Genomic DNA, 25,130 nt, shown 5'->3' with positions numbered 1-25,130 from the left:
CAGGCTGCTGGTTAGCCTGTGACTTGCCTCCCAGGGGCTGCAACAGAAGGCCTGTTGTTCCAGCCATTTATAAAGAACTCAAGGTAAAGCACTGGAAGAGCAATTAAGGACAACAGCAGCACTGACTCAGAGAAGCCCAGGTGGTGGTTCCTTAGTAATAGCCAAGCAGCAGGGGGAGGTTCTGAAGAGCCTTCAGGGCATTTGGCGGGTGGTTTCTGGGGTGAAGGGAAATGCCAGGAGCACTCCTGAAGGTCTCACCTGTGCTGGACACAACACGACCTGGTCACTTGGTGCCTTCAGGTTTTGTGGCATGTGCTGAGCAGCCATGGAGCCCAATCTCCAACTCCTGTAGGAAACTTCCCTCCTGCCAGCAAAATGCCAATCCCTATGGCTTAACACCAAGGGAAGCCTGAAATGAAATGCTAGTGCAGCTCACTGCCTGTCACTGTTTTTCAGACTTTGGGGAACTTAGAATTCAGTTCTTGTCTGGAATTTATTTTTCTCAACCCTAATGAAAACACATTTTGTAGTTGTTAGTGTTTTAAATTGAGTATCAGTGTCAATAAAGACAAACCTTTTCCCAGGCTAGGAAAAAAAACCCAAAACTGTCTCGAATCTTCCACTCATGCAAAAGTAAACAACCCCAAAGCATTGAAGAATTAAATAAAATACATGCCTCTTTTCACTAGGAGTCCACTGGGCTTGAGTAAGTGCCAACTGAGCTCTCACTTGCACCACCATCTCCTGTGATGGCACCAGGGCCTAGAGGTGCAGCAGGATGTGTTATGGGGTGCCCTGCCATGGGACAGCATCTCTGCTGGAACCACCAGAGGCTCCTAAACACCAGCAGGGCTGTGAGAAGGACGTAGTTAGCTTCCCCATCCAACCTAGCGCAGAGAAAAAAGGTGTCCAGCCACAGCACAACTCACAGTGCAGCTAAGGAGAGAGGCAGCACAGCACTCCCCCGGCAAGGAGGGTCATCCATCCTCATCTGGATGCAAGAGACTTTGTCAGAGACAACAGAATTCATTTGGCTAGGCTGCAACCCCAGATTGAAATTGCTGTGAATACTACAGCACAGAGCCTCTTCAGTTGATGTCTACAAAATGCTTGTGGTTTCAGAGCACTTGCTGATGAATTGCCCACCAGCTGGTCATACTGGAAGGGCTCTACTTATTATTTCCAACTGTTATCTTGCATGGAAGGAAAATCAAAATACTTTCCTCAAGGTAATTGGCTTTAAAACAATTGAAGATTTTTCCACAAAGTTGTAATGCAATTAGGACTGACATTTTAGATAATTTATATCTCTAAAGGTATGTTTATGCCATCATACACTTCTTTTTTTTGGGGGGGGGAAGGAAAAAAAGAAAAAAGAAAAAAAAAAGATGATGGCAAGAGAAAGCTGATTTTGCTATTACAGGCAATGCAATATAGATTAAACCATCATCCACCTAGTACTGATTAAAAGGCAGCAGAATTCCAGGATCATCTCTGAGGGGTGATCATGGTTGGGTAGGACACTGTGTCACCAACCACACATCTGCAGGTTTCCCATTCAGTTTTCTGTCAATGCCAAATGATGTGTCATCACTTGCCTTCTGCTGCAGCACCTCAAGAGCTTCCCTGCCAGCTTGGATGAGAGCAGCTGGTGCAGCTGGGAACACCAGGCCCACCACACAGAACAAGACCAGCAGCCACGCCAGTGCCTGGGTTGTGTTTTGATAGATGTCCAGGAACACAACACCCAAGCAGAGATGTCAAACAATCAAAACATGCAATAGCAACTCCAGAAGTGCATGAAACAGCTGGTGAACTCGTTGATATGGGATACTGTGACAGCCAAAAGCATGGATGTAGCATTGCCTAACACCATTGGGAAGCCTCTATTTCCCTGACTACCAAAAAAAGGTCCAAGGGTGCAACTGGGGAAATGAATGCTTTCTGCCTGTTCCTTTTGTTAATACTCAACCACCTTTGGCTGACTCTTGGTCAAGACACAGTCCAGGGCTAGGGGCATTTTGCCTGACTGCAACAGATGCTGTGATTGAAATTATGGGATGAAAACCTTTAGTGTCCTGGCCTAAGCAGAAGCAAATGAATTGGATCAATTGTCACTACAAATGGGTCTGAACTGAAACTGGGGAGACACTGAACGTCTCTTCAGAGCCACAGCAGCCTTTTCTGGGTGGATGACAGTAAGAACCAAAGCCACGGATTCAGACAATCACCATTGTATGACACCTGATGTGGTCCCTCATAGTAGAGAAGCCACTAACTGTATTACAAGAGCAACTCAATGCCCCAGGAAAAGTAAAGATGTCCCTTACCCTTGGTTGTAACCCAGCTGACTTATCAGTACACTGTAAAACTATGGAAAATACAGTGGGAAAGAAAAGCAAACAGAGGAAAGGAAAGTAGACCCAAGAGCCGTATGCTGTACAAAGCAGGTGATCACACCCTTCTGTTCTCAATCGGATAGATAAAGGAGCCATCTGCTGTGCCAACAGGTTGATCTGCCTATACTTGCTAAATCCATGTTTTCAAAAATCTACCTCGAGACATTTGGGAACAGTTTGGGGAACCTGGCCTTGGGGTCACAGACCTGACCCCAGACTGGCCAAGAGGGGACATGAATGTCCTGCCTGATCCTTTGTGCTTTGTAGTGGCCTGTTACACAACACACATCCCAGACTCTAAGCAGAGACACATTCAGTTCCACTGCTATGAAGTCATTCACTTCAGAAAAAAACTTTCAACAAAACCAAATGCAGCTTCTTAACATGAAAGAATATGGGCAGGAATACTCACTATTGGGCTGAGTCGTTAAGTTGATATTCCCGGGACCGGTTGAAGCATTCTTGGATCCCAGAGTCTGCCCAGAGCCTCATCATAGCTGACAGCAGCTCTGGAGAGAAGGGCTCTGTGTCCTCCATCCGACTGACGACATCGCAGACCATCTTGGCATCAGCCTGCAGAGGAAAGAAACAAGAGGTTACATAGATGCTCAAGGCAGAATTTGGAGCCAGAGATTTCAGAAACAGTTCACCAAACCATCAGGACTAAAGAGGCTGTGTTTCTCGAGATAGGGCTTTAGCATACACACTGTGTGATCCAGCTGAAAGGGCAAAAGGAGGATGGAGGAAGGAAATCACAAGGAAAAAGATCGTTTGTGCAATCCACCTCATATCAACAAGTATTTCGGCTCAACAGGCAAAGCAGTCTGCACTGCATATGTGTGAAATTTCATAAGAACAGAAAGAAATTCATATATGTACAAGGATATTTAAAATTGTTAGCAACAGCGCCTGCTTTAACAAAGTCTGGAACCTTGCTGAAGTGGGGGCTTTGTATCAGAAAAAACAGCAGAAAGACTCCAGAAACAATTTTTTCCAGATGCTGGTTTATTGCTTTTCCTGAATTCTTGTTCTTTGCTATGAGCCCCTGTTATGAGGGCTAATTCATGTTAATGCAGACCACCTTGGCCGGCTGTGGTGCTCTGTGACTCAGAGGGAGAGGAATCTCCCACGGTTACGGAGCGTGGCCGTGAGGGCAGGGCCAGCTGGACATTTTCAGATGGAGTCTGTTTTAGAGAGAAAAATAAGATTCCCTGGGACAGAAGCTTTTCTGGAGGATAGTGCTCTAACACAACTTGAGTCCGGAAGATGTCTTAGATTTAGGATGGGAACATCTAGACAGCCTTGGAATAGCTGAGTTCAGCCCTCCTGTAATAGTCCACAGTGGCTGATGCTTTACTTGTTTGTGAAGCAGGACACTCAAATTCATGACCCCCTATAGTTGCTTTGCAAGAAGTACATGTCCCACAGCATCCACCGACTCCTGAAATCCTTGGGATGTTCACTAATCTGCAGAGTTTTTCTTTCATTGCTTTGAAAATGTCTCATATTTCTACTAGCTGAAACAAACCCAACTATTAATGCTATAATTAATTGGAAAAGAGGAGCTCTTGTTCCTTGTGTGTGTGCAGCAAACTTGTGAAGACAACCTTCTTGTTTTACTACTTTGTCTCTTGTCTGCTAGACTGAACCCATTCTTGGCCGAATGCAGGCGGAAATCTTTGCCTTCCAGGGTGTTTGATCTAAGCCAGCAAATGCAGACCAGAAACACAATTCTCGAGAGGGGAGTGCAGGATGTGCCCTTGCTTTGCTGGGTACAATTAGAAGTGCCATCATTCAGGAGCACCACAATAACCTTATTGTATGGATGGGAATGACAAGTGTATGACAGGGTCTGTATGGTCAGGATCAAAACTCTGTAGCCTCTTTGTTGAGCACTGAAACTATGGAAAAATTGCAGAGCACCAAACCGAAAGCACTGGAGACCGAAGCTGTTGGAGATTTCAGTGCTCAATGAAAGAGCCTCAGGTGCCCTGAACATCCAGCCTTTATGGGCTGAAGAAGTCTCAGTACTGTATGTCTCAGTACTGTATCCCATAAAACTTAATGGGGTGGACTCGACACTTTGAAGGCTTTATGAACATAAAATCTTTCTCACAGAGCACTTAACTTCATACTTTAGTGCCCAGGAATCCTCCCAGCTCTCTGTACAGACTCTGCTCATTTTGGAGAAAAAGTATTGGTGACTCACACCTCAAAGCCAAGACAAACGAAGAACCTTGAAGAGTTCAGTTAATTTCAAAAGCTTGTTTTCTGCCCCGGAGTGCTCTGTGAGCTGAGTGAATATTCATAAATCATCTGTATGGTTTGCCTGCCCTGCTGGAGCCGCAGTTCTGCTCTTTTCACAGACTCCAAATGACATAAAACCTGCTAATGGCTGCGGTCTGCCTTGGCCCCATTATTTGTGCATGGGTGATGCAGGAAAAGCACCCCTGCTTCCAGTCGGGTAGAAGGATATCTTTCTATAATATCTTGACTGCTGGAGGGGGTTATAGGTATAAGTCACAGATCAGTCCATCTGTCTGCGATGGCAAAGGACATTTGAAGCTCTCCAGCTGTCACAGGCATGGTCTGGGCTTCTTCTGAGTTTTGTGGATTTAACTGCAGGCTGCTTTTTGTAAAACATCAGAGGGAATGGCACAGTCATCATATTTTCTGTGCTGGGAAGTAGCTGTGTCACCTTTTCAACTAGTGAGACCTGTGGCAGTTCCCCATGAGTAACACCCAACACAGGGGAGTTTTGAGCAGCAGACAGAGATGAACAGCAATGACAAGGCAGAATGGGAATGACCAGGCACAGACATTTCTGGCTGTGATTATCTGTGAGTCTGGTGGGCCAGAAGTGGGGCTGAGCACATAGGGCAGGGGATTATTTTGGTACGTGCTCCTCTGCAGTCACTGGAGGTCCCTTTTGGGGACAGGAGAGGCTGTCCTCCCACAGCCTGGCCACCTGCCTGCAGGGCAGACTAAGAGTCAGCAGGCTGAAACAGGGGAAGAACTCGAAGGAAAGTTTATTGCTTCTGCTGAACAATAATAAAAATATTCCAGACTTTAGTTTGCAGAGTGAACCACTGAACTCTTGGTTTTACAGATCCAGAAAAAGGAGGTGAAATTAATACTTTTAAAAATACCCCTTCCCCCTCCCCAGGTTGAAGTCCCTCTGTCAAGGAGCATGGGGCCATCCAGAAGTTCAGGCATTTGTTAGATGATTTAACGAGCAATTAAGGATCCAAGAAGAGAAGATACCCCTTTCTTTTCTCACTCTCCAGGCTGTGTCTCAAGCTGGGAATGACATTAAAATCTTCAACTCTCCCTGGGCCCAGCAGGTAGATTTTTAAATACTGCCTGATTGACTTTTCTCTGCCTGCCTCCCCCGGGTCTGCTGCTCCTGCTTTTCCCGAGGTGAGAGGAGCCGAGCCTCCCGCCACGCTCTGCTTCTGTACTGCAGCCAGCAATTAAAGCCAAACAAAACAGGCCAACCGGGCCCCCCCACTCCCCTGCCTTGCAGTTCCCATCCGACAGGGTTGTCGCTAATGAACATCACGGTGGTATTTCAGCTACCTCGGGAGCTAAAAATAGGCGGTGCTTGGCCCCTGGGATTGCTGGAAGGAGCTACAAAATGGTGCAGGGCTCATTCCACCACTGCTGCCTTTGCCTTTCCCAGCTGCTCTGTCTCCCATCTCCTCGGAACAAGACATGTGGGAGAGGGATAAGAGGTCAGGCTGGTCTGCTTCATGCTGGTTCTTATCCAGCACGAGCACCCTAGCCTATCTCTGCAGCATTGACACACGTCCTGCTGCCACTCCCCAATGGCTTGCATTTTCCATAGCAGGTGAAACCCTAACACCTGAGCTGAATGCCTTTGGGGTGTTCATTATGGAGAGTGGGATTTGTCACTTTGTGTCATTCCTGAATGCTGATTCCATCCACCTACAGCAGGAAAATTAAAGCTGGCTGGACATGGCCTGGGGAGACAGCTGAGCTTAGAGACCATGGTAAAGTGAAATTACACATCCAAGCTTTAGACATCAAGCCAAGAGACCAAATGACTCTTAGCTAAAGATCAAACCTCCACTCTGGTTGGGGAATGGAGAGGGCTCTGTAAGGCTAGGGCAGGGTCTGAAGTCCACAGGCAGATGTGAACAAGAAGCTTGTAAACACAGCGGGAAGTTGGCACGTGTCATTCCTAACCCCAGGTTATGGGCCTGCCTGTGTACCACACTTCTGGTATAAATGCAGTTCAAAAGGGGATCTGTTCTCTCCCTAACCTGAACATAACTGCAGTTATTTAATTGTCTCCCATATGTCACTGTCACCAAGCTCACAGCCTGTGCTCAGCATACAAACTTGCAACTTCACTCCCAACAGCCACACAGCCCAATTAATATGTTTCCTGGCTGGAAGGAAGAGGGGCCCCTCCCTGCATTCTGACACTACTGGCAGCTGCGTTTGTCTCTGGAAGCAAGTTAGTTTCCATCACACTGATACAGACCACCTCTAATTACTTGTTCCTTACCACCACTCATAACTGGTGCCCATGAAGCTACCAGCAGAGCTGCACCATGAAGGTGCCAGCAAAGCTGCTGCTGCCATGCCTGCTGTAGAGTCACACTGGAGTTGGACCCAGGTCCCCATCTCTGACTATCCCAGGGCAAATCCTGGCTCTGATCCTTTGAAGTTGCCTGGACATTGACTAAGAGATTTATTTTTTATTATTTTTTTTCTTTCTTTTTCCCCAAAAGGAATAGTTTTCTGGAAGGGGAAATTTAAGGAAGAGGGAAAACCTTGTGTGAAGCTGTGTGGTACAAAATCTGCTAAACCCTATAGAGCTGTGCAGTGTTACAGTCACCAGAGAAATGAGCTGGTGTGCCAAACTGTGCTGTCTTTTCCTTTTGGTGAATTAAATCCCAGTAAATATCAATTTTTTTTTTCTGTTATTTACTCTGATTAATGATACTTGTCACTTAGCCTATCTCAAAGGTTAACCCAGGGGCAATTTCCTCTGGTGGCTGGTTGTACCAGGAGCTGCTTTCCAGAACATTTCAGAAAATCCATGCACTGGGGGAAAAGATAAGCACTGCAATTTGGCTGGTGGTATGAGGCAAATCAGCACAGTACCAGTCATCAGCAAGCAATCTTGTGAAAATAGTAGTGGCAATCATGAGTCATGAACCTGGGGGTAATCAAACTGATGTCTTGAGACCATCCAGCATCTGAAAAGGATGTCCTTGGAAGGGAACCGTTGTGGGGGACCCAGATCCTGACCTCAGGGCACAGCAGTATGTGCCTCTGCTACTCCAGTGAGACATGATGTCCTGTAACTTTGCGGCAGAACAAGTCTCATAAACTGAAAACCTCCCTCTTCTCCTTACAGAGTGTCTCAGAAATATGGACCCCACTTCCCAGCCAAAGTGTGGATGCACTGCAGCAAAAGCCAGTGATTTTCACAGCATTTCAGGCTGAAGAAATCCTGGAAACAAAGTATGGCTGGTGAATATGCCTTTTCCAGAGACATCCAGGGCCCATCTCCAAGTCCTCAGAAATTTTTGTAGACGCTGAATAAATAGCTACATGTACGACTCTCCCCCTCACTCTCCCTCTTTTTCTCACACATCTGTGTTTCGGAGCTGACCTCTCAATCTGTGGAAGTCTGTCTGGCATTAAGCAGCTGCTGTGCATCGTGGGAGAGACAACTTTCCTGCACCCTTCCATCTACCCTCAGAACATTTAATTGAGGCCTCCCACCTCGGCTTGGCATTTGGCTTGCTGAGAGATGCTGGAAGGCGCTGAGCAGGTAAAAATCTATCCAGTGGCTTATTAATATCTACCCCTTTGGAGATTACCTTGAGGTGGACACCCAAACTTCCCCTCTTGGCTCTTGTTAGCTGGAAGTGGGAATGCAAAACTCAGGACACAGATCCCAGTGGTCTGGGAAAGGGGTTTACACAAAAGCTCAGCATAGTGCTCTCTAGAAGTTTGCATCACACAACAAAGCTAAGCCTAAAAAGCTAAGTTAGAGACGGTTGGCTTTCCACAGTCACAGTAGCCATCTACCCTGGTGTAAACCTCTCTCAAAAAGGTTGGCTGACTTGGATACAATGCCAAAGGGATGCTGTCTGTCTAGGAGCAGACAGACTCTTCTCTACAGAAAACATAACCCGACAGCCACAGTGGAATCCAGATCTTCTCGTGAGCTTGTGCTGTCCGGCTGGCAGTCAGTACAGCCCTAGTTTTCATATCCTTCTGGAGCCAAGATGGCACCATCACCTCTCATTGTCTTGGCCAAACAGTTCTGGGTGTCTGGAAAGTGGTCTAGATCTCTAGCCTGAAACCTTGTTATAGCTGTTTTTTTTCTGTCTGCTGCTTCCTGTTTGGGGAGACATTGAGCAGGACTGGTATTACAGATTATTATGTTTCTTACAGCAGGCCAACTGCTCTGTGTTCAGTACTACCTTCCTTCCCATTCTGTATGATACTGCAGTTGATCAAATAAAATTTGCCAGCCCTTATGTGGGTATAACCCTCTTTTCCCCTCCTGCAACACATAAAATAATATTCCTGGTTTTCTTGGACTGATGGCAATCCAGAGACTGGATAATGAATGGACTGGACTAAGCTCTTGGGCTGCCAGATGGCCACCACCATAGTAAGAATTCCTATAGCTCCACGTCCTGTAGAAAATAGTGGGTTCATTCACTATGGGGGGAAAACCCACGACCCAGCAACACGGAACTCAACCTGCAAGGACAAGTAATTTCCTGATTTTGCTATTTTCTAGGAAATGCAGGGTCTTCCCCTCTTCTTGAGAAGCTCAGAGAAGCTCCAGAGCTGAGCGAGACAAACACGGTGGGTAGCTGACCTGATTTTTCCAAGCAAGGACGGGAAAGCCAGAAAGCATGTGTTAAACGGTCTCAGAATAGGTCCTGACCCACTAGCTGCAAAGGCAGGAGAGAAAACAGCACTCTGTCCATCCCAGTCCCCTCTATTTCAAGAAGAGGGCATCCCTAAGAGACCAAGAGCCTCTGCACACTCCACCAGCACTGCTCCAAGAACAGGATGCTTTAATGGGTCCTCTGCTGTGGTGGTGTCTGGGCTACACTCTGCCCTACAAGCACTGAGCAAAGGGGCTGGGTACAGGACCTGAAAGTCCAAACAGCATCCCTCGCTGAGGACTTTCAGGCCATGCAGGCACAGACAGCACTGCCCACCAGGGAGGGGATGAGAGAGAGAGTCACAGATGGGGGACATTAGCCGCATGGCTTCATGCTCTGCAGGGAAGTGCTCTGCCGCAGTGCTGAGGAGCAGGCTGGAAACATGTAAAGATGAGAGAACAAAATCCTTGCAGCTTACTGCCCTCTCCTCCCCCTAATATCCTCTGCTGGGTAGAAGTCCATAAAATGTAACAGCGCTCGAGTATTTGTGCTGCAGTAAACGGCAGGGAAATGCCTGAGATGCCACAGTGAGAACACAGGTGGGAAAGCTGCATTGGCTGCTGGCATTTGTAAAATAAATGGCTATTTTCCATTCATTGCAACGGCTGAGGATTAACAGAGTGGGAGTGGTGGTGATTCTCTGGGAACCCACTATGGGTTTGGGAATTACTGATGGGTTTAGCCTGTACATCTTCCACTCTTCAAATGTCTTGTAAGATTTTCCACACCAACATCCCTCTGGGTGACTGTGTTAAGGGCAGCAGGGCAGAGGGGACACAGTTTCATTCCGAGTTTTCCCACCACAAAGGGGGAAAACAGGCTTTGTCTTTGGAACAGAAAGGGAAACCGGCTCATATGGTGGGTGCATTCCCAGGAGAAGGATTTTTTTAACATCTCTGGCTAAATGCCACTTGTGTATGATGGTTTATAGGGCAGTGTCTTCCTGCTGGGAAGTCGTGCAGTGCTGGAACCTAGTAATTAGTTTAATGCTCAGGGCTTGATGCTGAACGGTGGGTGCTAATCTGCACTCTACAATTAATCTCACAGATTTATCCGTGCCTCTGTGATGAAGGACTAAGGCAGTGAGTTACATTCATCTGTCCCTGAAGAAAGAGATGGTGTTTCAACCAGGAATGGCCCTGTTTCATTTTAGGGTCCTTTTTTACTTGGTGATCTCTGTTGAAGATATATACCTAAAGAAAACAGGGAGCAGGAAAATCCCTCCGTCTCAACCCTATTAAATTTCATCTCCCCATTGCCTCTTTTCTTCTCATAACCCATAATTTCTTCTGTAACCCATAACTGGGATATCTGGGTAGGGATTTTGTACTGCAAACCCACTGACAGAGCAGTCAGTGGGTTTGCTATGCATACTCAAGCTTTGTGATGATGTGGGGAGTCTCAAAATTATCTCTTGCATTGCTGATACGACATTAGGCATCAAAGCAGCCAAAGAATACTGATTCTTCCAGTTGGCAGCAGAACTGAAAAATTAGGTGGTGTAAAAAATCAGCTTGGATGAAACATGGATTCTCCTGTGAACCCAAAATCATCTGAAAAAATTAATTTCACATCCAGCAAAGCATTTGCCTTAAGTCCTATCAAAATATTTTGAGTTATTTAGGTGCTCAGTATTATCTTTTAGAAGTATGTCAAATTTCAAACAAAAAATTTTAGTTTGAATGGAAAGTTGGAAAAATGAAAACAAATTACTTTGTCCTTTCAGGAATGCAAAATACTCTTGAAAAATTCTGACATAATTTCCTCTTGTCCATGACTACATGTAGATTTTAACCATATTTGTAGATTTTGACCGGATTTCACAAATGATTTTGGTTTATTTCAGACTATTTTTTAGCCATTTCATCAAGCATTTCTGTCAAGGTCTATTAATAAGTACAAAAAGAACTTTCTCATCAGCAGTCCTTCATTCACAGCTTAGTTTCTGTTTTAATTTCAGTTGTCACCACCTCAAATTATCTTGGTTTTGGTCCTGTGCTCTTTCACCAAATGTCCTACAAGATGATCACTGCTGAGTTTTCCTTGCAATGAAGGGGTTTGCAGCAGTTCCCAAAGCAAATACCCAAGCAAGCTCCTGAGTAAAGCATTTGCTTCCTGTCTTTGCCTCTGCTGGTGTGGTAACTCCCTGCTTTTTGGTCTCTGGCTGCAACACAAGCAGTGATGGAGATGCGGGGTGATCCCATCTGACCCAAGACCCCATGGGCGAATGCTTCCCACTGATACATGGTAGGTTTAGATTCGAAATTAGAAGAAATTCTTCCCTGTGAGGGTGATGAGGCACCGGTAGAGATTGCCCAGAGAAGCTGTGGATGCCCCAACCCTGGAAGTGTTCAAGGCAGGCTGGTTGGGGCTTTAGGCAACACGATCTAGTGGGACGTGTCCCTGCCCATGGCAGGGAGGTTGGAATAAGATGATCTTCAAGGTCCCTTCCAACCTAAACCATTCTAGAATTCTGTATTTACATTGTGAAGGGGGCAGACTGAAACAAGGTGTAATTCACTGAGTGACTGGTTACCAAAATTTTGCTTATGACTTATTACTACTACGATCTTTGTTTAGCTTCTTTCCCTCTTAATTTCCAGGCAACTGTGAACCCTTCTCTGCAGGGAGGACCAGAGGTGGGCGTAGAGGAGCATTTGGCTGAGGTTCTGCTGTGAGTGGAAGCTGCATCTGATGTGGCTGAGGTTGAGCAGTGACTGGTCAAGGAGTCTGTAGCTGCTTAAAAGGAGCCCCGGAGTTCAGAGCAGATGAAAGGCAACTTTTTAGTTAAATCTCCCCTGCGCTGCTGTATTTGCAGCAAAATCAAGACTTGGGTGCTTGTAACAGGCTTGGAGGAGTTCTTCCTTTGATCAGCAGGGATTACAGAGACTAACCTCCAGCAAGTTCCTCCTTACCGGAGCTGAGGCACGTCACACACTAACAGATTTGCTCACACATTGTTTCAGGTTGCTGCAGAGAAAAAATGTCCTATATTTTCCTTACAAGAGCATCAAGAAAGTTCCCCAACCCTTTCATAGGGGGAGGGTGGGAGAGGAGGAAGAGGGAAAGGGAAAGAGGAGGGAGTAGAAGGAACCTGTTGGGTTGATTGTGAGTGTTGCTGTTCCAGGGGAAGCTGTTCTTGGGATATTAAGAGGAACTTTATTTTTATTAACTGCTCTTCTCAGATAAAATGGATAAATGGGACCTCAGGTGCATCATTAGATGACAGGATAGTTCATAAGATAAGTGGCTGGCAGAGAACTACCTTTCTAACAGCTTAACAAGGGTAGGCAGAAATAGGCTGGGGGCTGTAAGAAATTTTTGATGCTGTTGTGTATATTTATTATTTATTCTTCTGACACAAATATAGCATCAAAGAATATCAAAACCAAAAAAGCCCAGAAACTGCTGTCACTGGATTAGTCCTACATCTCTGTAACCATGGCATCATGTAGTAACGACAAGGAAGATCAACAACAATGGGAAAAAACACCCAGAATTTATGAGACTTGTGAGGGTGAGGCAGACTTCCTTGCTCTGGTGAGGATGCACCAGAAGGGATAAGAAAATCTGGGAGCATCTTGCTAGCCTGGGCATCTGTGCAGCTCAGCTATGGTGGAAAATACCACAAAACAATAGATTTGCTCCCTTGTGTGTAAGCCTGTGTGACACAAATAGAGGATAGAGGGTGAATCCCCCCCTAAAACCCTTTGCTGCCATTACAGGTCACCTCAAACCCCACAGAACAGTGGGGATGGCACCAGTGCCTGCCTGTAGCCAAGAATGGAAATGGCTGCACCATCTCAGCACCAAGGTCGAGGATCTCGTCACTGTGACCTGGTGGTGTTCATCTCTGGGGGTGTGGCACTGCCAGTCCTCACCCTCTTGTCTCTCAGGTTCGTCCTATTGAAGGTGCATTCCTTCCTTCCCCTCTGTGCTCCCTGTCTCTTTGTGCCACCCTCCCTGGGTCTGCAAGTCCTGCACCTGCTGCAGTGGGAAGCCCTCTCTTGTGGCTGTACAGAGCAGAGGATTGGGCTGACATGAGTAGCAAGGAATGAGCTTAATACTGTACTGAGTATTTCTTGGAAAATTATATATATTCACTTTTTTTCTGGAATACCTTGGATGGACTGGAAATATTTCAAGTACCATCTGGGGATTAGGGAGCTTCTTTTAATCTGCTTTTGTTTTGTTTCTTTTTTTACATCTTTGCAGAAAAAGGAGTAAAAGCCTACTCCAAAATGTCCTCCATGGAGGGATTGGGATTTGGCAGTGTCATGCAGTGATGCCAGTGGATAATGGGATATGATAACAGTACAGCCTGACTGCCTCCCAAAGCCCCTTTGCAGAAGGGGTCAGACTTCTCCTGCAGACAGATTTGGGGCAGAAGTAACCAGCATTCTCCAGCCATCCAGCTGGGAGCAAAGCTCAGGGTTGGGGTCTGTTTGTGCTGCCCTGGATTCACCCAGCAGCACAGAGCAGAACTGCTAATAAAACCTTGAAGCAGAGATTTTCACAGCTGCTTAATGGGTCTAGAAATCTGATTTCTTCTAAAATAAGCAGCCCAAGCCTGTAGTCACCACGTCCATCTCAGCAGCAGAGTGCACACTGGATCCCTCCATGGCACAGACAGTTAGTTGGAAAGTGGGAAACCCCAAGAAATCCAAATTCTGTGATTCCTACCTCCTTCCCTTCCTGGTTACTTTGGCTTTTTCTCTCCTGGCAAGCCTCTCTCCTCAGCACTACTGCAGCTCTGCCTGCCTGCAGCCATCCCAGCCCCAGGAACAGCCCTGCCTGTGCAGCACTCTCTGGAGATGCCATTTCTCTTGCAGGCATTCAGCCCATGGTGCATCGCAAAAAAATATCCCCAGCGGAGTGAATGATGCCAGTAAGATTCTTGCCTTCCCCCACCTCCCAGGGCTACTTTCTGCCTTGGCTATGAGCCTGCTGCATCTTTGTGTGGTTAATAAAAATAACCTAAAAGTACTCGGGAGCAGACAGAGCAATCCCAGAGACTCCAAACATCTAAGGGGCTTTGTTTCCAAGGCAACATCTTGTCTCCTAGCTGCAAAAGGCCACGGGAATGAAGGCAGCCTATGGAAAATGAATAGCTAAATGACAACAACAACAAAAAAATCTGCTAGGGAGTGTTTCAGAGAGGGAGGGGTGTTAGTAGGGGGGCCAGGAAAGAGAGAAGCTAAACAAGCCAGGAGTAGCTGCACAGAGCATGCAAAGGGACAGGGTGCAATTTATCTCATGAGAAGCTCAGTCCTGCCCCCATTGAAATGCAGAGCACCACTTCCACAGACTTAATGGGAGCAGGGGAGCTTGCACAAATCAGCTATTCTTTTCTTTCCCCCCTTTTTTAAGCTACAGTGTTTGAAGATTTGAGCTAGTTAAAAATAATCTATTGTCCAAGGCAGAGACTTCCCCGGTCCCAGGAGCTCCCCAGCCAGGGTTGCAGCTCACTATTGATTTTGGCCACCCCAGTTTCCCACTGCCAGAGCTGCCTCCTCCCTCCACAGCCCAGGGCAGTGAGGCAGGCAGGAGGTGCCAAAGCACCAGAGCATCCCTCCAGCTCTTCCAGGAAAGAAACATGTTTTCGCCCATTTTCCAAGGTTTCCAGAGCCGTGCAGTGTGTTAGTGTCTGTGTGCAGTCCAAGCTGTAGTCAGGTCTTTCACTATGGCTGCAAGGATGGCTTTGCTCCTACAGCCTTTTGAGCCAAGTGCCCAGACAGCAGACTGGGAGCATCAGGCATGGGCAAAGCATTGTGCCCCCCCTGTCCCACCCACGACACCCATGGCCCCTGTGTGACACCACCCTCCCTTGATGGGGGCAGGCAGGCAGGCAGGCAAGTCTGGGACTCCACCGTGGTGCATCTAATTTGCAAGCTCCCTTTACATAAGTGACTGCTGCAGTCAAATGCCCCCGGGATCATTGAGGGGATTGGTATCAGACAGGGAGGGGAGAGGCTCCCCAGTGCCGGCCGAGACGCCTGCCTGCAGAGGCACTGCTCCTGTCCTTCCTCTCCCTCCTGTCTCATGGGAATGTCTAAAAGCTGAGCGTCATGATGCCAAGTGAGCTGTCAGAGCTTTTCCTCTGTGTCCCAGGAGGTGGCACGGATGCCCTGGGAACATGACAGACATTGGGTCAGGAGCTCCTCCAAGCTGGCTCTCAGCTCCTCAGCAGCACAACCTACAGAGAGCTCCACCATGCCTAAAGTGGGGACGAGGAGGGGACCTGGGCATTTCCCTGGGGTGGCCAGGAGGGATTGAGGACATTAGGATGTGTGGGTGCTGGTCTTTGCCCTGGACTGGAGTCAGCCTTGGGCTTGAGCTCTTCCTCTCCTTTCCTCAGAGACTCTTTGGGATGATGAGCAACTCAGCCATTGATGTCCTGCCTGATGTTAAAACATTTTATTTAACTAATGTTTTTTCTTTGTACCTTCTCTCAATCAATACCATGTGAGCAAGAGGTTCCCAGAGGGAGAGCTGATGGGAAATGCTCACCTCACACTTTTTTTTCACACCGTTTGCTGTGGGCAGAGCAAATCCATCCACATGGATGGATGGATGACTGCTATTTATTATTCATCTTGGTATGTGGAGCAGAGCCTCTGTCTGAGCAAGTTTTGAGATTATGAGGTTTGCTTCTCACTCCTCCTCCTTGAAATGGTTTTAAATTCAAGTTAACTTCAGGGAATTCCTCTGAAATTGCCCTGGAGAAGCAAGGCTGGAATTTGGTCCCTATAGCTCTGCCCAGAGCTGGAGGGCTGCCATGGGAAGCCTGTCTGCAGGGAAATAGAGCTGGCCTGTCTGCTGCCACCACCACTCCTGACAGACAGTGCTGCTGTGTCACCCTCCCTGACTCCTGGGGAGCAGTTGGGTACATGCAGTGCAGGCCCAGGAGGCACAGGCTGCTGGAAAAGCAGGGGACCACCAGTCTGACCAGTCATTCTGCTCCCCCTCTTCCCAGGGCACATTCAGTGGGGGAAAACCCAGGCAAGAGGGAGCTCCTGGGGCTTGGGGATGGATCACTAGGAATGAGACTTGATTTAAGAATGAGGAGGGCATAGGACTTGCATTTTTGTATCAAAACTACCACAGTCATTTTACCTTCTTGTCCCCATTTCATCCTTCTTGCAGGTACCCACTGAGACTATTGCGCACTTCATAATATTCTATCCTAAACTCCTTTGCTGTGTTCCTGGATCACCTTCCACTGCCATAACTTTCATCCCTACATGGCTGAACTTCACTTCTACATGAAATGATTCCTACAGTTCACTTTGTGTTTTCACTTGCAAATACTCTTGGACCACTTTCAAGGCACTCACCCCCACTTAACCATGACATAAATTGTGTGGTACTCTCTGTACAATGGGCTGCCAAAATAGTTCAAAATATTAATACAGGAGCTGGGATTTTCCAAGGTGCTTGGTATTGACCTAACCTGATTCACACTGGGCTTGACTGTAAATTGTTAGCAACAGGGAACAATGAATGTTCCTGAAAATCCCATCTCTTGGACATAATGATAGAGAAAATAGACTTTGCAGGATACATTATTATTGGCTTGTTAAAAATTCTCACCTAGATGTCTTTAAAAATGCATCTGCTCAAGTCGTTAATGGCATTTGCATGGACAGCCTTGTCATTATGCCTGAATGAATAAATAGTATTGATTTATACTCTAATAAATTTAGAGAGTAAGTTAGAGCTAAAATACAGTCATCTGGGTGGCTGTATTATACTTCTTTGGAGTATTTGCTGGCAAATGTCTCATGTTTTGGTTTTTCCAGAGGATTGAAAAGGGGACAATATACCTGTTACCCTTGGTCCTAACATGACCAGGTAATAAGCATCTGTTGAGCAGTAGGGCACTCCAACACCCTCCTAAAAACCTGTCTGCCCTTCATTTTCTGTGCCACTCTCCTGCATCAGGTGGCTTAGCTCACTGACTTGGGCTCAGCAGACACACACACACACTCAGGCTGGCTTCCAGACCCTCAAGGATAGACAATACACACTTAGATCTCCTCCACAGATAAAAACTGTCAAGCTTTCAACTTGCCTTTGAGCTGATATCTTCAGACTAATAGGTCAAGCTGGAAATGCATTTCCAACCCATGTCTGCCTACAGAAGCAAACTCTCCTTCACTCCTTGCAAGCCACAGCACTCAGTAATGAGGCCATTGATGGAGCAGTGGTATGTTCTTTTGTCTCTGCCAAAACCCTGCTCCCTCCTATTCAACTCAACAAGATGTGAAGCCCTGGTGCTGCCAAGTGTCTTTTCAGCTGCCAAAGGAAAAGGAGCTAATCAAACAAGGAAAAGAGCCCAAGTACCAGGCTCCATTCCCAGCTCAAAGCCCGTGGATACAATACCCACCAGCTGGACCGGTCGGCTCCGAGCAGCTCCTGTTCTGCCCATCCTGGGGTGAGAGCCGTGGGCTCTGCTGCTCCCGGTCCACATTACTGCTGCCTCAGTTAGCCCGCGTTGGAAAGCTGCTGCATTGATCCCTCTCAAGGCACACCACAGCCTGTACTTATTAGTCCTTTATTTTTTACAAAATTCTGTTCCGCATTGCCAGCTTCCTATCTCTCCCCTCCTTATTTCCCACACAAGGAGAAAAGCCTCATGCTGTGCCTTTCACGTCCCTTGGCCTGTCAGTGGACAGCACCTTTGAAGTCATCTTTTTGGCCTCTGTTTCGAACTCTGCAACTCAAACATTTTCTCTGTAAAAAATTGGAGACAGTTGGTTTTCAGTATCAATATTTGGAACAGCGTCGTTCTCCCGTAGCGCTGCTCGGTCAGTGCTCACAGAACTGGCCGGGCAGCGGCTGTCAGCCACCACTGCTTGTTGGTTCTGCTGCTGCTCCACATCGAGTTACACCAGATGAGGTTGGGGTTTGTTTTTGGCCGCATCCTGATCTGTGCTTCTCCACAACATTCTTCCATCTCTTCATTTTTAGCACTGACATTAAGTATTTAGAGCATAAAATGACTAATTTGCCTCTGCAGCCGCTATGCTTTCAGGCCATTTGGGAATCGCTGAAGTTATTTGCTACCTACAGCCCAGTGAGTTTTATAAAGGGATCATACATTTCCATACTACTTCTTCCTTCCAACTGCTTATTTACCACAGAGCCACTACTGTGACAATGACTGGGGGGCAGCCTCTGCTGAGGTTAAACGTAGAGGTTATTGAACAGCCTGCTTACCACGCACAACAGTTTAGGATGGGAGGTGAAAATGCTGCTTTGCCAAATGAGTAACACCAAGTTATCTGTTTCAGCTGGAGCTGCTCCAGTGCTTTTGGCATTTCTAGAGCTGATGGACACCGCAAAGAATATTTAAGGAGACAAAAAGTAATCTGCACGCTTTGGAGGTTGGCCACAGTGTCACTGTAAATGCTTCTCTGCTCTTGTAAAAAACACCACAGGCTCTTCAAAGGTCATGGACGCTCAGCTGCTCGGGGTCACATCTCTCCTGCCAACACAGGGCCCCTCACATTAAATGGAGAAGCAGACCAGCTCTGAGGTGGAGAAGGATGCAGTATGCCCAGCAGCCCTGGATCCCTCCTCTGATACTCTCCTCCCTCACTGGAAAGCCTGCCTGAGCAATCTGTCCTTGGGTGCACTGATCCTGGCTTGGCTGGAGGAGAGGGCAGCCTTAGCACTGCCACTCCAAACCATCCCAGGCTGGTGATGTCACTGACACAGCACTCGTGAGACAGGGAACAGTGCCATGGGGCTGAGCTGGTGAGCAGCACAGTGCTCCCCAAACCCAGACACAGCAAATACGCACGGGGATGGTCAGTGTCAGCAATGGTGCTGGTACCATATCACAGAGGGGTCAGCAAAGCCACTCCTGATGGACCCTTGGCTGCTCATGCTGAACCCTGTCTCATGGCTACCCCGTATGTCACTCGCACACAGCGCCAAGGTGTGTGGGTCTTTGATGACCTTCCCCTGCTGTGATGGGAAGGTGGCACAGGAGCTTTCCAGCAGCTCTGCTCTCAGCCTCAGCATGGGAGGTGAAGTTGGGAACATGCCACTTGTGGGCCCACACTCCCTTCCATCACAGTCCATGATCTTCACACTGAGATGGGCCCTTGTCACCTGTGTTTTGGCTCACTCTTTAGCTCCAGGAAAACCTCTTCTGCTCTCTGGCTGTGCTGGGCTAGGCGTTGTCTGGCTGCATCTGTAGTTAATGCCTGCTGAGGGCCCAAAACATGAGCCTTTCTCTAGACGCTTAGCTGAAGTGATCATGGTCTACAGCAGGCAATATTTTGTCAACCCAGTTTCTGTTTATTGTCATGGGTGTGGTGAGTCTTGCCTGCAACACCCACCGGTGAGCTCTGCATGTTGCTGGATTAGGGATAACAAACACCTAAGAAACAGTGTTTTGCAGGGAACATCCTTCTGAGCTGCAGTGTCAGGTGCTGGTGCCCTTCTCTGTCTGACATCTGTGCCCTGGACAAAGCTTTGCTTGCTCCATGGGAGTGCTGTCTCCTCACCTTTGGCCATGCTACCTTCACTTCCTCATCCAAAACCACACCAGAGTTTGAGTAATGTGGTATCTTACCTGCTTTCACTGCACTCCAGCAAGTTTAGTTTTCTTTCTCTTCTTCATTTCTATGAGAAGCTATATAAAGCCTGCTCCAGCATTAGGACCTTGTTAAACAAGCGAGTAACATCCATGCAAGACCCACCCCACCAAACTTCCCATTCAACTGCTCCAGGCCAGCCTGATGGACTCATAACCTCACAAGCTTTTCTATTTTAATGTGAATGGGTCCTCATCTCCCAGCTGGGGCAAGGAAGACTGGTGGGAGTTTTCTGTGTTCGTAAATATTTCCCTGCTACTGTGAAGAGGCTGTTTTTCCGATTCTTTGTATCAGATGAAGATAGCTGTTCTGCCAGCTCACCATGTAAATTTAATAGCATTCCAAAACCTCTGTCCTACATAAATATGAATGTATTTCATCCAAGAGGAACCTGTTATTGAAGGAGCTGCATTGCTAAATCATTCAGAAGGTTATTGTTTGAAGTACTTGCAGTCAACGGTGTCTTGGCGATTACAGTACAGAAAGGGAGGGAGGGTAGAGGAAAAGAATGAGTGGGGATCATGGAAACCTTTTTAAATGAGGGAGCTTATGTACCAAGATCATCAAGGTACAAGCAGGGCACTGCCAACCAGCAGGTCTGGCCCCAGGAGGATGGGCCAGCTGCAAGCAGCTCTACAAATTATTCACTGGCAATTGCTTTCTTGCTGCTGCCCTGACTTATTTACACTCCAAAAGATTTCTGAAGTGTGTTTATTTAAGAAAGATAAATCCAGAGGCTCTGGAAGGGGAGAGGAGCTTTCCAAAGGAATCAGGCCCTGGCACGACACAATTCATTTCACTCATTAACCCCTCCTCACAAGGAACACACTAAGTGCTTATGCATTATGCATCATCAGGAAATTCTGATTTGATGGAGACTGAAGGTTAAAAGGCAATTCTGTGCTTTTCCTTGCTCCTTATTGTCATGCTGGAAGATGGAGAGATATTATGAAGGTGGGGAAAATTGGGGGAGAGCCCCTGTACCCTGACAGTGAGTGCCACAGTGCAGATGGGAATTCAAAGATTTCCACCCTCTTTAGTAAATTCCCTAATTTCTCTGAACAGTTTTGTGTCATCAGTACACAAACCCACCCAAAACCTCATCTTCAGCCCTGTTAAGAAACATAGTTCTGGGTACTGCAAGAACCTGCAGAAGGCACAAGGTCCAAACAGAGACCTTGCTCAGGCACTGCACCTTCCTAAGTTTGTAAACCAGCAGCTGGCAGACTTCAGAGTTTCTAAGCTGATTTCAGTCATTTAATTGACAATGCAACTGTAGATAGCTACATCTCTGTCCTTTACTTTTTACTGGTTTATCTGTTCCTCAAGCAAATGTTTAAAATGAATTTGGTTTTTTACACCTGCAAGTTGTGAGTGTTGTATTTTAAGATGTCAGTCCAATCTTCTGGAGGGCACATGTTTATCTGCCTGTAACAAGCTGGGTGTATATCACAGCTAACTGTAAGGGATAAAAGCCTTTATACCCTGCAAAAGTGTCCTTTGGGAGCATGTGCCTCACAAACAGGAATCCCCACTAGCATTCTGGAGATGTCCATCATGGCCATTGTTCTCCTGCTTCTGGTGCAAGGCATCTAAGACTGATGCCTGGAGCAGACCATGTCTCTTGGGTTACCATGGGATGACAATGCCATATCATTTTGCTGTTGATCCAGCTCCAGATAAGAAGTGGTTATTTTCTCGTTGCTTTGCTTCTCCACATGATGCTGTTCAGCCCTTTCTAACAGCGAAGGTTAGGACTCTATCTTGTTTTTACTTAGGTTCAGCTGCATGGATAATTCATATGCAGTGCTCCCTCCCAGTGCTGCTGCTGGAAAGGCACCTCTGACACCACTGGCCTGGCCCCACTCTGGTGCTTGAACAGCATGTACTTGTTTTTATGATGAGTGAAAGAAGTCTTTCAGAGTTCTGCTGAAAGTTCTACTGAGCTGCTCAGGGTTCAGAATTTTGTTTTCTGGCAACGGGCTTTCACAGTCAGATACTCCTCATGCATTACAACAGGATGAAGCTATTAAAAATACAATTTAATTCTGGTCTCTCTGCTGATCAGTCCAGTGGGAATTCTCACTTACTCAAACTTTAATGTTTTCCTTGTAAATTTCAGTAAAATCAGTAATTGGTCTGATAATTGAATTTTCAGATCATGTGTCAAAGGAATAATGGCATGCATGGGATAAGTAGCAGTCTGCCTCTGGAAGCCCAAACATCTGAAATGGAAAATTCTGCAGAATTTAGATAAAGATTTGAATATACTGCTGTGGAGCTAAGAATAGACCACATTATTTATATCGTCAAAGGAAGCAGCAAAAATCACAGAGATCTTCAGAGACTAAAGATGCTCAGACAGTTCTGCACAGGAATTGTGCTCATGGAGCTGACGCGGAAAGTTACTGACGTCTCAGCACAGGCACACTGCTCCCAGAGGGCCCCATGGACCAGGCAGCATTTCATGCAGAAGAGAAATGCCAGGCTTTTCCCTCCTGGAAGACACACTCAGGGTATCTTCCAAGTACCTAGGCAGAGAGTGGGGAGTAACGTGCCCATGGCAGAGATGCCTTGTGCCCCGCCAGGTGTATCTCCGCCGCACTGAAGTCCCTGTGTGCTGCATTGTGTTCTGATAGAGAGACTAATTTCAGAGATTCATTAGTGTTTTCCCGTTGAGCTAATCTCGAGGTCCATTCCTTAGTAGGAGCTGATTTCTGGCTAGATTGGAGAATAAATGAAACAGCTAGTGAGAAAAATTCAAAACATCCTTTCAATTAAAAATAAAATAAAATATAGGCTTCATAGCCAAAACAGAAGTCTGCACTTCCCTGAAGTTCACATACTTTAAGAACTGTGCCCCTCTCTCCTGGGACCATGACAGCAACACTCAGTTTTTCCTGTACTTCAGATGCTTTCAAGCTTGGAAGCATTTTCAGGAGTACAATAAATGCCTGCTTTCAGCCCTTGTTTAATTATTCTTTATTTTCTCCCAAGCATGTTTCTTGTCTCTCCACTGACACTTTCCACCTTCTCCTCTACTTCACTATCTCCCAAATTCAAGGCGACCATTTCCAACCCTGAAAAAGATACAGATGGAGGGGTCCTGTTTTCTCTCTCTCCCAGTTTGTGCCTGCAGTGGCTTTGGTGAAATTGCTTCTGTTCACATTAACATACAGGAGAGGAGAAGGAGAGCTCATGAGCCCACTCCTGCTGGGTCTGTGTAATACCTACTTCCATCAAGTCAAGGCTACAGGGATGTGTGAGATGAAGGTTGGAGCGTGCCCATCCGCAGGGGTAGGAGACAGATGCTGGGTGGGAAGCACGGCTGCAGTCCGCTCCGAGAGGCTCAGGTGCCAGATGAAGGATCTGCTTTCCTGGGAGGAACAGGCAGTGCCAAGCACATGCTGCATCCAGGACTCTCCCCTGCAGAGGAGGGGAGCAGGGGCTGTTCTCACACTGCCTACGTGAGTGCCACCAGCCTCTTCAAGGAACTGTAGTCAACACTTGCAAAGAAGGTGATCACTCATCGCTCTCATCAACTTAGGTGTGGAGGGAGAGATGATGTTCACACTAATTCAGACTTGAATTTTTTTCTTCTTTTTGACATGAGATGTCTTATATGGCTATGCCAATCCTATGTCCATCAGAGCCAGCTGGATGCTGGCATTTCTCCTCAGTGCCATGACAAAAACTTACACTGTTTTTTGCAAAACAAACATGCCAACAGATTTTGGCAGGTGTTTCTCTCCATGCCCTGTTTAGATAGTATTAGGTTCTCTCACTTCAGCAGTATCAAATGTTTGCACTAGACTAATGACAAAATATCTTGTGGTTTTTTTTCCTTAAATTTTAATTTTCCTCTCAATTCCATTTATCAGCTAAGCATTGGTATTGCTATGTAGCAAAAATTAAGATATTCAAATGTTCTGCTCAGCTTTTCACTGTCAAATATTCCAGCAGAACCACCTTCCCTGAAAATGGTGGATTTTGAAAAATCTCCATTTTTAGACAGAAAATTACTTCTAGGGAAATAAATAAAATTGGATAGAGTACATGTGCTGGCATTAGCTCAGCTCCTTCCATCTCAGGGAAGGGGAGTTGTTTTAAAATTCAATCACTTGGATGTGCAGGAAAAAATGGCTCTGATTTGTTTTGATGATTAAAATGTCCAAAAATATCAGTTTCCTGTCCATCATTCAGAGCGTGTTTATGTCAGACAGCAAGATGAAGGAAGGTTTATCCTTGAACAGTAACAAAAGACCAAGAGACCGGCTACCTCCAGCTGCCCAGGGCCACTTGCCACTGCTGGCCTTGGTGGTCATTTCCACACTACAACCAACCACCATGTCAAGTTAAAGGCTTATGAACACATTCATCTGCAGACACAGAAATCTGTAGGTAATTCCTTATTAATAGCTCCTACTGCTGTCAAGACCAGGAATTCTGTGCTAACTGATCCATCAGGCAGGTTTTGCTGACTGCATTAAAGTAGCAGAAGTGCTGTGACTCTGATGGTGAGCACCCCCAAGTAGCACTGTGTGGTTTTGCTGTGGGCATAGGCAACAATCCCTGGATTCATCCTTCTGCATTACATCGATGATGTTACCTACATGTTACTGGGAAGAAAACATGGTCCCTCTACTACATTTCAAGTGTGAGATGGGCAAAGAGAAGGGGCTCTGTAGGAGTTGAACAGTTCATAGCACCCTCAAAGGGTGACAGCCATGCTGTAGGGCCAGGAGAGCTCTTGGGCTGCTCAGGTTCCCTGGTCACTGCTGGTACCAGGCATTGTGGGAGGAAAAGAAAGGGTGGTTGTGTTGTGTAGCTCTGACATACACATGGGGCGACTCTGAGATCGGCAGCCCCTTCTTCTCAAAGGTGCTGATGAAAATCTGTCCTGAGAGGGATTTTCAAAAGGTAGGTAAAGCTACGGAGAAGTAGGCGGTTTGCAAGCAATGACAAAGAAGTAGTGGAGGGAAAGGGTGCTCTCAACAGCAAATTACTTTTCAGAGTCATATGTGTATGATCGCACTCTGGGCAGCATCAGGGATGTGTCTTTACCCAGAGCCAGCTCTTCCCCCATGCAGTTCACACAGCAACCATTCTTTTCCAAGAAAATGTCAGGGGAACATACTGCTGTGATGGCCTAAGTTGCATTCATTCCTCAT

The 25,130-nt window shown here is 46.6% G+C and overlaps 1 protein-coding gene across 2 annotated transcripts in view; it reads right to left on the bottom strand.

Annotated features, from left to right (window-relative positions):
* Positions 1-25,130, bottom strand: part of GNAO1 (G protein subunit alpha o1) — a 143,157-nt gene that overhangs the window by 45,678 nt on the left and 72,349 nt on the right. For both annotated transcript variants that reach the window (XM_066194389.1, XM_066194388.1), the window contains exon 4: positions 2,812-2,972. In XM_066194389.1, the coding sequence (XP_066050486.1) occupies positions 2,812-2,972 (161 nt within the window). The remainder of the gene's footprint in view (positions 1-2,811; positions 2,973-25,130) is intronic.

Source organism: Chamaea fasciata, unplaced genomic scaffold (genome assembly GCF_029207755.1).
Source record: "Chamaea fasciata isolate MVZ Bird 193981 ecotype frontalis unplaced genomic scaffold, bChaFas1.0.hap1 SCAF_12, whole genome shotgun sequence".
Taxonomy (NCBI): domain Eukaryota; kingdom Metazoa; phylum Chordata; class Aves; order Passeriformes; family Sylviidae; genus Chamaea; species Chamaea fasciata.
This window is presented reverse-complemented; position numbering and strand designations above follow the sequence as displayed.